General features: G+C 47.7%; 4 protein-coding genes across 4 annotated transcripts; 2 read left to right on the forward strand and 2 right to left on the reverse strand.

Annotated features, from left to right (window-relative positions):
• Positions 1-347: 347 nt before the first annotated feature.
• On the forward strand, positions 348-2,023 carry CTRU02_211789 (uncharacterized protein; the record flags this gene model as incomplete). Its single annotated transcript, XM_036725440.2, has 2 exons — positions 348-385; positions 442-2,023. The coding sequence occupies 2 exons, from the start codon at positions 348-350 to the stop codon at positions 2,021-2,023; spliced, it is 1,620 nt and encodes a 539-aa protein (XP_036582645.2).
• Positions 2,024-5,064: 3,041 nt separating this feature from the next.
• On the reverse strand, positions 5,065-5,820 carry CTRU02_211790 (uncharacterized protein; the record flags this gene model as incomplete). The annotated part of the gene is made up of 3 exons (XM_036725441.2): positions 5,065-5,240; positions 5,458-5,527; positions 5,581-5,820. The coding sequence occupies 3 exons, from the start codon at positions 5,818-5,820 to the stop codon at positions 5,065-5,067; spliced, it is 486 nt and encodes a 161-aa protein (XP_036582646.2).
• A 1,247-nt stretch (positions 5,821-7,067) lies between these two features.
• CTRU02_211791 (uncharacterized protein) lies at positions 7,068-11,577 on the forward strand (the record flags this gene model as incomplete). The annotated part of the gene is made up of 6 exons (XM_070205716.1): positions 7,068-7,376; positions 7,449-7,656; positions 7,947-7,975; positions 8,499-9,044; positions 9,103-9,412; positions 9,557-11,577. The coding sequence occupies 6 exons, from the start codon at positions 7,068-7,070 to the stop codon at positions 11,575-11,577; spliced, it is 3,423 nt and encodes a 1,140-aa protein (XP_070060529.1).
• Positions 11,578-12,083: 506 nt separating this feature from the next.
• On the reverse strand, positions 12,084-12,891 carry CTRU02_211792 (dTDP-glucose 4,6-dehydratase; the record flags this gene model as incomplete). The annotated part of the gene is made up of 3 exons (XM_036725443.1): positions 12,084-12,337; positions 12,417-12,609; positions 12,697-12,891. 3 exons carry the CDS (start codon positions 12,889-12,891, stop codon positions 12,084-12,086), a joined length of 642 nt encoding a protein of 213 aa, XP_036582648.1.
• Positions 12,892-13,380: the final 489 nt, after the last annotated feature.

Consider the following 13,380-nt stretch of genomic DNA (forward strand, 5'->3'; position numbering starts at 1 on the left):
AGTTCGCCTTAGACTGAAACAGGACAAAGCAATTCCAATTTGCGGCTCGATGTTTGTGGCCATCAATGAAGACTATGTCAAAGGGGCTGGAAGCGCACGCAAGGCAGTGCATACTGAAGGTGGCCACATGACCCTATATCGCTTCCTGGTCGTCTCTGGGCCTATCAGCGCATAGCCCAGCTTAGCTGCATGAGCCCAAGGCGACTTGGGCAGCATTTGCCTTGCTGCCTGTTTTGCCTTACTGACATTACTTTGGGCAAGATTGAAATTGATATCATTGATCTTGCGTTTATCCCAAGGTTCTACAGAAACCATAACGAAAACAGCGTTATCGCGTAGGATGTTTGATGCACCTCGAGAATGGAAAGATGCTTGATCCAACAAGGTAGTAGTATCCCAAGATTATGCGACATCCCTCGCTAAATTCTAAGTACAATCCAGTGATAATCTGTGGTCAAGAGCTTTGAAAACTCTCGATCCAAAAGAGAGGGAGCAATTGGATGTCTTCGTCAGCGACGACAAGCACAATGTCCTAAATGACATTCTCCAGGCTGCCCAGCAGAAGAAAGCCGATGCCCTAAGGAAACGCTGGAGGTTTACTTGGAACGGTCAAACTCACATTGTTAGGGATTATTTGGAAAAGATCATCATCTGGGTCGAAAAGTTCAAAGCTGTGGGTGATGCGGCTGTTCAGTATGATCCTGCTCATGCGGCACTACCATGGGCGTGTGTTCGCTTTTTCCTTCAGGCCACCGTCGACAATGTGCGGTTTTTTGGCATCATGGCGGATAACATGGCTCAGATTGCAAACATCATCGCCCAAAATGCTATCGTGGAAGATCTATATCTGAACCGGGATCTTAAGGTCACTCCCCTCCTCCAGCAGTCACTCATTCGAACGTACGCGCTTATTCTGCGACTTTTGGCCAGAATTTTCAAGTATTATTCGCAAACAACATTCAAGAATCTGGCTAAAGGTTTTACTTCTGAGTTGGAGACAGCTCAGAACATCTCTAACCTAGTTGCTGTTGAGCAGAATGACATGGAGCGCTGCATGGGAATCGCAGATGCCGAAATTCGCGAACTAACGACTGCAAAATCAGATCAGGATCGATCTCGACACATGGTTAACATGAAGACAATTCTCTCAGACCTGAGGTCCCCTATCAGCAGAATTAGCGCCGACCTTTCGCAGTTTCTGAGATTGAAGGATGAGGAAGATCGACTGAATATATTGAGATCGCTTTCTAAGCTGCCGTACCCCTCTCATCACCAGGCGGCCGCTAGTGGACGTTTAGATGGTTCTGGGCAATGGCTTTTGCGACATCAAATTTTCAACAGCTGGCGAGCAAGCAGCTCGTCTACAATTCTTTGGTTGCATGGAATACCTGGATGCGGCAAAACGAAGCTTTGCTCAATAGTCGTCGACGCGATGAAAGCGGCTGATACCACTTCCGCCGAGCTCCTGGCATTCTTTTACTGTGCTCGAGATCCACGTGAACCGATGCGAGGACAGTGCAACGCAGTAGTCCAAAGTATTTTACGCCAGGTCGTAGCTGCGTCACCTACCCGAACCGTCCCAAAGGCAGTGCAGGCCATGCATGAGAGAATTCAAGAAGAGGGCTTCGGCGAACGAGAGTGGACACAGCATGAGTGCATCGACACCCTCGTCGATGTAATGGATATATACCCTTCACTAACTATCATCATTGACGCCCTGGACGAGTGCGACGCGGATGAGCGGATGTCCCTTCTTCTTTCGTTGAAGGAAGTAAGAGATAAGTCGGCGAACCTTGTGAAGATTCTTATCACCAGTCGGGACGACATCGACATTATGTCATCGCTAGCTGACACATCAGACATAAGAATCAGTGCGGCTCATAATGCTGAGGACATCGACCGTTTCGTCAATGAGAGAGTTGATACTCTGATGGATTCACGAGAGAACCTCTATGGCCCTGGACTCGAAGGCCTTCGCCAGGAAATAAGGACTGTATTGTCTGGAAAAGCTCAGGGAATGTAGGTCTATGATTATTTGACGACGAAAACCGCAAAGATTAACACATCGCAGGTTCAGATGGGTAGATCTCCAGCTTGAAACGTTGAAGCGTACGAAATTAGATCAAGACCTCAAGTCACAGCTAGGCCGCCTCCCAAGGACTCTGGACCATTCATACTACGCCATCTATCGTGCTATCCAAGAAGCTGGAACCTGCGCAAAACTTCTAGCTGATGGTGTTTTTCAGTGGCTACTGTATGGCAAAGAAGCGATTCAAACAGAGTCATTTGCCGCCTTTATTTCCATTGCAACAGGGGCATCTAAACATCCATTGAAACCGCAACATCTATTGGATATTTGTGGAAACTTGGTCGAAATCGACCAATCATTCAATGTTTTTCGCTTCGTTCACTTATCAGTCCGGGAGTTCTTCGAACACTTCCAGGATCGTGGAGACGATACATTTACACCATCAAAGGGGCACGCAACTTTGGCCTATCATAGCCTACTGCACATATGTTACAGTCTTTCACCTACGCGGATGGAAAGTTTAAGAGTTCAAAACCTTACAGGAGAAAATGGCCATTTAAATTACCCTTCAGATGGAGCGATGAAGCGATATGTTGACCGGTACTGGCATGTGCACGCGATACTTAGTGGAGAGCGCCGCTATAAAAAACCTTTTCAACCTCTCTTCGAATTTTTTATGCAACAAGGTCCGACTGCTGACTCTCTATTCAGTATGTGGTGTTGTACCGCGACGTTTGAGGAAGTTTCGGGGTTAGAACTTGAAAGATGCCACTCGGCCACCCGAACACCTGCCCATCCGATATGGCTAGCGTGCGCCTTTGACTTGGAGGAAATGGTTGACGCATGCATTATTGAAGATGGGTTTGACATTGAAATGAGGACTGGTGTTTCTCTTACACCTTTGCTTGAAGCTGCAAGGCTTGGCAGCTCTCGTACCTTTCGCAAACTGCTAGATTGCGGAGCAGACATAGGGGCTAAGACCCCCCATTACGGCAAAGGGGTCGTAACATTTGCTCTCGAAAACGAGCATACAAATGTGCTTAAGCTACTTGAAGAGCTTGGTCTCATGGATCATTGCTTACCGGCCACGACTAAGGAGATTATGGACATCTCTGGTCGGAATAGACTCGGCAAAGACGGACACAGATTTATGGGAAGAACCGTCAAGGCACGTCGACTTCCTAAATCACGATTGGGAATACGGGGAGATATGGGCCTCTTGGAAGTACATAGTGGCTCAGAGGGCCCATATCAGCAATAATGCTCGGTTGGAAAACGCCGTATGGCGTTCTTGGATGCAGATCAACTGCAACATAAAGACGGTGTCTCCAGAAGCACTAAATTGGTAGGCCATACCTTCCCCGTCACAATACACCACGTGTTCCCCTGAGCTTACAATCAGCAGGCTCAAAGACTGCGATGTTACCTGGCTCTATGGCCCACTACAGATTGATTCAAGCGCCTTTGCTGATCCACGCATGAATCCAATCAACGCCGCATTTTCGGAGAGCAACTCCATCACGAACGAAAGGTCCATTCTCAGGCGCAGCAGCTATACTGCAGCTATTTAAATCACTGCATGGTATGATTCCTTCAAAAAGTCACCAGCAGCAATCCAAGCTAGGCTCGAACAACCGAGTCAACTATCGGAGGGATTACAAAGGCGAGTTGACGACAACAACAGCTATGCACTACCAATCACCCCAACTGACATCACACTTCCTGGCACGGAAAAGAACAAAATTCGCTTCAACGAGCGAGTCATGCAGGCTACCGCTGTTGAAGTTGAAAGTGAGAATCTGGTTGAAGACGATGCAGATGTTTTCAACCACGAGGACACCAAATCGGACTCAGGTATATCTTTCAATTCAGTAAACACTGTAGAAACCAGGGTTTCAGCTAAATACAAGATGATTCTTATTATCCCACATACAAATGTCAAGCTAGTGGACGGGGAGGCTGGCTGTTGGAAATATAGGTCGCCATCCCGCAGTTTTGTGTTGGAGGAGTAGATTTAGCTCAGTGCATTTATTCACAAAGAGAGTACAGTCCACCAATTTATTTTGCGGAAAGTCAAGTAATGTATATATAGATATATATCAATATGAGTTGTTCGTTATCTTAACAAAGCTAGTGGGATAATGCGCCATAATTAGTTCACAGAGTATGTCCGGCTAATTCTAGAAATCTGAGTCGTTGATGTAAATCTTTCAAGCATTCATGATGGCCGTCCTCGAGCAACGGCGTCACGTACCGACGCGCCCTTGTCTTTACTTCATCATAGTTGAATTCCAACTTCAATAGCGACTCCGCGACTGCTTGACCCGATAGCCCGCGACGGTCACGCTCTCGCGAATGCCTTCTCCAACACCCGTTGGCCATAAGATCGCCGACCGCCCTATTCACCTATCGCACTTCGCCTCCAAGAACATCTCCAAGAGCAACCACCGACATCGAATGGCAATGTACCTATCCCATCCCATCGAGTGCGGCAAGAACATAGTGCATTCACCCTTTTTCTTTCTTTCTCACCTTTACTCTCACAGCAGAAACGCATAACGATAGAAAGTCATTCAAAGCGATGTCCAGTCCGATACTGATATTTAAAATAGGTCGCCGTTTGAGAAGGAAATTTATATCATAAGGGAATGATGCAAGCCATCGTAATCTTCAGTACTACACACTATTTCTGACCTTATTCTTACTGGCACAACCAATCACAAAACGTATTCCACAATGACATGTTTGTGTTCTCTGCTTGTGAGACTTAGCAGTCTGCTGCTATTACCATTGCTACCAATAATTATAGACGTAGCTTTCTCCCGCCACGGTTACCTAGCCTACGATAATGGCGCGAATCTCAATGCTGGCACGTTGCGGTGTGCCGTCTGGGACCGAAGGGTCAATGAATGCCGCATGAGGACAGACTTAAGTCATATTAGTTTTTGCTTTCCTCTTTAGTTATGAAACAAACTCACATCGAACCTCGTCCGCCGAGCTGTCATATAATTTGAACATAAGTGCTTCATCAGGCTTCATACGCTGTTTGTAGAACCAACGATGATGTGGACTATGTCGGACCTCATACCCTTCGTCACAGTAATGTGGGAAGACAACATCGGCGCCGAGAAGATCCTGTTGCCGAAGGCTCCGAGGGTCAAGAAGCGCGAGAGGTCGGTCTTGGTATGGTCCTGTGAGTGCTCGCCAGAGTCTTGTCGTTTAATGTTAGTCAAAGTCGGACCTAATTTTCAATATGTCAAGTGGTAAGACATACCCAACCATTCTCCAGCGCCCTTTTTTTATCTCCTCAGCTTCGTCAGGAAGGTGAAGATCAAGCCTACGCAAGCCAGAATTGAGAGTTACGTCTATTTCGGTTAGCCAGAGACATATCTGAAGAATATAGGGGATGATGAAAACTATTGACCTACCACAGTGAGCGCGCATGTATGGGCCAATCCATGACTCTGACGCAGTCCGCTCACGGTTCTCGCACCGGTACTTTGGTTAGTGTCAGCGTCAGGACAACTATATCAGATTAAATATTCACTCACCGTATAAGTGTAAATATGGACCTTCTTGGCTTTGAAGTAATCCATCAGCCACTTCTCCATGGCAGGAAGGTATTGGTTCTTGGCACTATCTTCTGTCCATTTACTGACGTCGACTGGTATATGGAAGAATTGGAAGCCCGATTGCGCAAACGTGAACTTGTCCTCATGTCCATTGATGTCGTGGATTTTGACATTGGAGTGCGCCTGCGCGACGATATTGCTTCGACGAATCTTGCCCATAAACGGCAAGCGGGTGTGGTAAGGCTTTGTTGTGTCATAAATGGCATCATTCGACAAGTAGTTGAACTCTTTAGGTATCACATGTCGAAGTTTTAACGCATCTATCTCGGCGTCAAGGTTCCTGGAGCCTTCCTTCTGAACGGAGAGACCATCTGCTTCACTCTGCAGCTGCCCATTTGTGCCAATATTCCAGGAAGCGATTGAATTGTCTGGTTGAAGAACCTTGGAAGTGCACACTTTTCCACTCAGAATCGCATTCTTCGCCCAAGACTGCCAAGGCCGGTCAAATGGATTGCTTGGATCGAAGCGCCAAGTGAGGACTTCAGGGACGGTCTTTTGGAGCAATATTGCCAGCTCACTGTCTTTCTCTGGAGGCCAGTACAACTGCCAGGGCCGAGCACGAGCTTGGGCGTCCTGGCCATGCTGATCTTGGTTGCCAACGCAGTCCAGAAATGGTAATGCAACCTTTTCCATTTTAATATCTGCCCTGTGTTTTCTGTCAGTGCTGTTGATGCTGTAGTCTTAAAATGTGCTGTGCAGGCTATGTGAGCCGTGTAGGAGAATGAAGAATGTTATACCACGATCATGATGGTCAAGAATTGGTTTAAATGACGATGATACGGGTGCCTATCTTTCAATCAATCCGCCGCCTCACCCTGTCTACCATGTGTCGCAACGGCAACAGGTAGCCTCCAGGACCTCTTCTCATCGAATCATAGCGCCTCTCATCGCGGATAATGCAAAGATGAGAGGGTGGGGGACATCAGTCCGGAAGCAGCACATTATCTGTACTCTACCCGTGCCAAGTGTGACTTCGCGAGCTGACGTGCATGAGCCACACACAGTACATGTAGTCCGGAGGGTGTTCAAAGGTGACCCAAAGCTCTTAGTGGTTGCCTGGCTTGGGCGTACATTTAATACATATATTGTATAGTATATTATCGGTTAGTAACATTCGCCTCCAAGTCCACCATTATAGTCGAAGATAAAGAGCCGCCCTTAGAGTCTTGACAAAGACGTCGATTCGCACGAACGTGTAACAAGCGACCTTCTTTTTCACGAATCATCTTACATAGCGCGGAAGGGTCTCTTCAGATATCTCGTGTGGGTAACCCTGCGCTCGGGAATGACTTCCACATCGGAAGACGGTACGCTCCATCTCCTAAGAAGCCCGACGTAGGTTGGACGTTGTTTTACTCAACTCAACTCGATTATTTCACAGCCGTCACTGATACTAAAAGCCTTAAATGATAGATCTCTTCGCTTCTGCGATTGCAAAACTCCACCAGAAGGTGCCTCATGTCATCTTGCAAGAAGACTATGATTCTTTCTACGCTGGCAGCTATTCGTCAAGCTGCAAGAACATCGACCAAGCCCGTGACTTGCTAATATCGATGGGTAAGGAGAAGAAGTATCGCGGTAAATTCCACCGGTTTTTCGAGGGCCTGAACAGGCTACTGGAACCGCTCCGCATCCTCAAGGACGCACTCGACACTTTGTGCCAGGTGGAGGGGACATTCTGCTTGGTATGGGGCTCTATGAAGCTTCTTATTGAGGTAAATCGAATGGAAAAAACAGAATAGCAAGAAGCAAACCTATTCAGACGAGAAGCGCTGATTATTAGCTAGATCGCCAAGGAAGTTTCCCAAGTACCCGTCCTCGTGAGCGAAGGCATCGAGAAACTTGTCGGTTTATTCCCCACATGGGAGACATATAGTGAGATCCTCTCTGAGGCAAACAACATCAGGCTCCGGCTTCAGGAGCCGTTGGTTGAAATCTATGTTGAGTACCTGACCTTTTGCATTCTTGCAAGCAAGCTTGCCAAGAACAAAATAAGTGAGTCAAATCTCTGCCTGTTTTCCTTCCAATCAACGCCTTCGTGTTGCCTTACTCCGCATGCACTGCATCGCCTAAACAGAATCCGGCTCGTGGAAAGAGCATGTGAATTACCCGGACAAATAACAGCAAGGCCTCAGGTGCCACTAACCAACGCATGCCAACGTTGAATCGTGTTGAGCATCATGCTACTTTGCCGGTGTACCTCAACATCCCCCTCACCATCTGCTGCCTACCACGTTTCACGAATCCAAAGCAAACACGTCTTGCATAAGGCTGATGTCATGTAGAAACAACCCTTCAACATATCACTCTCAGGGTAAGTCCGTTCAACAACTGTCTGCAGACTATCGGGGACCAGGCCCGACGAGTGCAAGACCTTGCAACCGCTTTAACTTTGAAGGAAGTTTTTGGTAAGTAAAGCTGTATGGTACTCTGCCCACACACACACACACACAAACAAATTCCTCTGCCAATTTTCTATCAGAACTGTAAGATATCATGTCTCAATAAAATGATCACTCACAATGGATCACAATAGGAACCAGGGGCAAACTAGACACACTTCTTGACTCCGCCATGTCAGAAAACAGAGGCCGTTCAAGCAGTGCCTCATCATCAGCTACCATGTTCGAATCATGCCACATGATTCCCGGCCTGTTATCGCCTACGTTCGTCGGAAGGACGCATGAAGTGGAATGGCTTCATTTAACTCTTAACCCCGACAAAGAGAAGAAGAAAGGGAACCGTGTAGGGATATATGGAATGACGGGGGTAGGGAAAACGCAATTGGGATGTAGACTTATTCACGTGCTTTTGGACGCCTTCTAACTTCAAAATAGATGCTTAAATACGAGGCGATGTACCGTGAATCATACACTAATCATCTGCTTCTCGTCGGATCGTCTAAGGAGAAATTCTTCAACTCCATACAGGAGGCTTTGCAGGCCATTGGCCTGCCGCAGCGCTTGGATCAAGAACCTAGGCTCAAGCTATTTGGGCTACATGATTGGCTTTTGAATTCAAGAGACTGGCTACTTCTCATCGACAATGCTAGGTCTGAGTGCGTTGAGGGAATTAGACAGCTACTGGCTAGCGATACACAGGGGCACGTCATCCTCACAACTCAGTCGCAATCCGTCGCCACAAATCTTTTCGGCAGATCCAATTCGTTTCCACTCGAGAAAATGGAACCAAATGATGCTGTGCAGGTCTTTATCAGTGCAGCAAGCTTGGACCAAACGGACTCGAATCTTGAGTTAGGACAAGAAATCGTAAACCATATGGGAATGATGCCGCAAGCTATTGAACAGGCAGGGTCGTACATTCGAGTGAATGGCATTACACTCAAGACTTTTCTTGAAAGGTACCAAAATATGCCCGACGAGGTAAGCATTCACAAAAGAATTCATAGGTGATAGGTATTAAGACTGACTAAGACTATAGATTCTCCGTTGGGATGATGGTTCGGATATCGAGGCTAGCAAGTCCGCCACCCATCGTTTCGCCATCGCCAAGCACTTCAAGCTTGTGCTCAGTGAACTTGAGGTCTCACACCCAGACGCCTTAATGATGCTGAGGTTTTACTCTTTACTTGAACCAGAGTTGATCCCACTATTAGACAGCTGGCAACGGGCCGATCTCACTCCAGAATTGCCTCCATTTACAGTATCATCACCACGCAAGGACAACGCCGGGCAAGGAATCCTTCAATTTCTCACATGCTGCCTTAGACGCACCTCCAAGCCCAAGAAAGGTAGCACTGCTCTTCCTGATGAGAAAGACTTTAAAAGCCAAACACACTCTCTGGTAGACAGCTTGAGAGATTTATTCCATGATCAAAGCCGTCGCGAGAGAGCTGTTGCAAAGCTTTGTGGACTAAGTTTGACTCACCGAATAGAAGGGGAGAGAGCTTTGTGGATGCACGATTTGACCAAGAAAATGACGCGATCGAGCATTCCTCCGCATGATGATGAAAAGTGGTTGATCGCTGGAATCAATGCTCTTTTTCACCTCATGCCCGTTGGCGACAGCACAGATGAGGAGCGCGCGTGGGTCAATCTTTGTATTCCCCAAGCCATGACTCTAGTCCGCCAAGCCGAGTCTATCAACTTGGAGCTGCAAAAGTATGGGTCATTTCTCGCCCTTTGCGCCCTTTGCAACCTCCACCACGGCTCTTGGGCTCTATCAAAACAACAGTATGAAATCGTTCGGCCACTCTACGAGCGACACCTAGGGTTGGAGCATCATCGGACCATCAACTTGCTCAAAGACTTGGCATGGGCTGCGCGCTTGTCGGGAGAGATGAAATCATCCGAGACCTATTTCCAAAAGGTTCTGGAGCTGCGGGAAAAGACTTTGGGACCAAATTCCCCCGACACACTTGAGACTTTGAACGATTTAGCAACAACGATTGAACGGGCCGGTAAGCTAAAGCAGGCGGAGCTGATGTTCCAAAAGCTCTATGACCGGTACAATTCGTCCATCGGACCGGAAGGTGTGAGAACTCTTGCGGCGGCTCATAACCTTGCGACGTGTCTTCATAACCAGGGTCGCTTGGCCAAGGCAGAGGAGATGTACAAGACCGCCCTCGCAACAAGTAGGGGTGCTGAAGACACCGGAACACTCAAAACCCTTAGTAACTACGCAGCAACACTGGACCATGACGGAAGGTTCGACGAAGCCAAAACTGTTTACGATGAGGCTCTGACCAAGTTCGTTAAGGCTTTTGGAGTGAATCATCTGCTCACGCTCCGACTCCGTGGAAACATGGCCTGCCTTCTAAAGCAGCAAGGGAAGTTTGATCAAGCCGAGAAACTCATGGGTAGCTGCCTGGAAACCGTCCACAGAATATACGGCCCCGACAGTTTTGAGGCCATCGCCGATTTATATTCCCTAGGCGAGGTGTTGCAAGTCAAGGGCGAACTTTGCAAGGCTGTTGAAGCCTACCAAGAGACTCTACGCCGGTCATCGGGGGAGATGGCAACGCATCCGGTAGTTTTTCGATTTATTGACTCTCTGGGCGCCGCGGAAAGGGAGATGGGACATCTTGAAGTCGCAAACGAAAAGGCCAAGGACGCCTACAGCAAGTTTGAGTCTCTCCTGGGATGGGATGATCCTTATACTCTAATGGCTGCCAACGATTACGCAGAGGTTATTCACGCAGATGGCCGATACAAGGAGGCGTGGGATCTCTATACCAGGTGCCAAGATTCTTTCGAGACTCTTTTAGGACGGGAACACCCACACGTAGCAATGGTAATGAATAATATGGGAAGACTGTGCTGGGTCCTCAACGATGACGACCCTATGCGGCTATTCACCGAAGCAAAAGAAATATTAGCTACGAGGCTAGGGGCAAACCACTTCTGCACTCTTACCGTCAACCTAAACATCGCTCGGACGAAAGCCATGTCGGGTGACTTTGACGGCGCAGTGAGACTGGCAAGCGAAACTCAGATTGCGCTCAAAAGTCACATGGGCGATGAACACCCCCTGACTTTGGCATCCAACATCGTCTTGGGGATCATATGTGCTTCGAGAGGGGACACGACTTCACTAACGAAAGCGAAATATCACCTTCTCGCTGCCATACAAACAAATAAACATGATAAACACCCCCTCGGCGCCAATGTGTTTCTCAGTTTTGGCCTCCTCATTCTGGTTCTCAAGCGGCTCCCAAATTCCTCGGTCGACATCATCAATCTTTTGGCAGATAGCAAATCCTTCAAAGATGGGCAGCTTTCGCCGTTTCACATCCACCCTCGCGGTAAGATTTCTTTTGAGCAGCTTTGTAACATGGACACGGATTCCTTTGACTTCAGCCACTATATCCCCCTTTCTATCGGCGAGACCACGAAGCTTCGGTGGGGTAGGAAAACATGCTGGAGGGAGATGGAAAGCGCCAAGTTGCACGTATGACTCTCAACATTTACACAAAGTGCTAGGCGGCCTATTGCAAATAGTTCAATTTTGGATGCAGTACACAATATCTCCCTTGAAGTTCATCGACCATTTCCTTTCCCCTTGGCTGTCTATCACCATTCTTTGTGTCGGGAAATTTACCCATTCATGGTTTTCCTCAGTCTTTCTAACTCCGAATCAACCATTTCCCCAACTAAAGACTATGTCATGCTTCAGTGAGACTCTACCATGAGGTCAATACGACTGTGCTTACCTCAAACGTTGTTACGGCTTGCCAACGCATCGTCTCGAATGCAAGACTGCTGTCACCTAGAAGATAGTTTACTTCCACGGCTCGTGTCAAAGTCTGGTCAATCTTGACAACCGTCTTCCTGCTATCAGCATCAGTGGCACCTACACACTTTTTAAAATCGTCATAAAGCCAGCTATATGATATTCGTCAATATTCTTTTGGTTATCAACGCAAACTTTCGTCTCTCGTTGAGACGTTGAACATTTGTGACTCACCGGAGCCGAATCCCGATGTGCTGAAAAGCCAAATCAACAAAATCTCGAACGGTATGCTGCTTGCCGGAAGCCAGTACCATGTCGCGTGGCTCTGCTTGCTGTAGCATCATCCAGATACCCTGGACATAATCTCTCGCGTGGCCCCAGTCCCGCGTCATGTCTACCCCGGCCAGCGTCAGGGGCTTGTCACTGATACCGAGGGCTTGGGATGCAACCCCTCGGGCTATGCGCATGGTCACGAAGCCGCTCCCTTTGCTTCATTAGTCATTTTCTCTCACGGGCAGTTCGGTGCTTTTGGACCTCTACTGAAAGTCGTAGATGAACATTACCTCGTCTGGGTGATTCGTGGTTGAAAAGAATACCATTGACGGCCCAAAGCCCATGCGAGACACGATAGTTGCGGACAAACCAATACGCTGCCAGTTTGGAGATAGCATATGGTGATCTTGGAGAGAAAGCAGATTGTTCGTTGAGAGTATCTGCGGGGGAGAGGGTCCCGCCAAAGAGTTCTGAAGTGGCCGCCTGTCATCCGAGTCAGGGTTTTGCTTTTTGATACCCCGTCACGTTGGAAACTCTAAGCCAGTTCCAAGTCCTCTTTGTGACTCTTACATTGTATAGTCTGACGTGGTTCTCGAGTCCGCAGTTGACAATCGCTTGCAAAAGATTCAACGTGCCTATCGTGTTCACTTGCATGGTGTAGTCCGGCGTCTTGAAGGATTGACTGACATGCGACTGTGCGGCCAAGTGGTATATCTCATCTGGACGTACATCTCGCAAAAGGTTGTTGAGAAAGTGAGAATCCATGATGTCGCCTTTATGAAGCGTGCTTTGTCTCTCTATTTTACTGACGTTACGTCAAACTTGTGAACGGTAACACACCAAATCCAATTATCACTACTTAGCATTGGCAACAATCTTGGGTCAACCTACGCAATGTTGCTGTAATTTATGCCTTCTTGAGAGGCATTCCTCCTTACGAGTCCGTGGACCCGATAACCCTTTTGCAATAGTAGCTCTGCAAGATACGAACCATCTTGTCCCGTAAAACCTGCCTTTACTGTTAACCATCGCCACAACACTTCAAGCCTTGGTTAACACGATTAGTGTAGCATAATTCTCCATGCTCTTACCCGTTATCAGCGCTATCTTAATATCCCGCTTAAGCAGCGATGCTTCGTCTTGCGAATTTGAGTCCATGACAAGGCGTCCAAGGGTAAGCAGCCGTAGGTGGCGAAATAGATGGTGGCTTGATCAAATGACACATTTATTGCCAACAAAAGATGACCTTTACAT

Source organism: Colletotrichum truncatum (genome assembly GCF_014235925.2).
Source record: "Colletotrichum truncatum strain CMES1059 chromosome Unknown Contig_0008, whole genome shotgun sequence".
Taxonomy (NCBI): domain Eukaryota; kingdom Fungi; phylum Ascomycota; class Sordariomycetes; order Glomerellales; family Glomerellaceae; genus Colletotrichum; species Colletotrichum truncatum.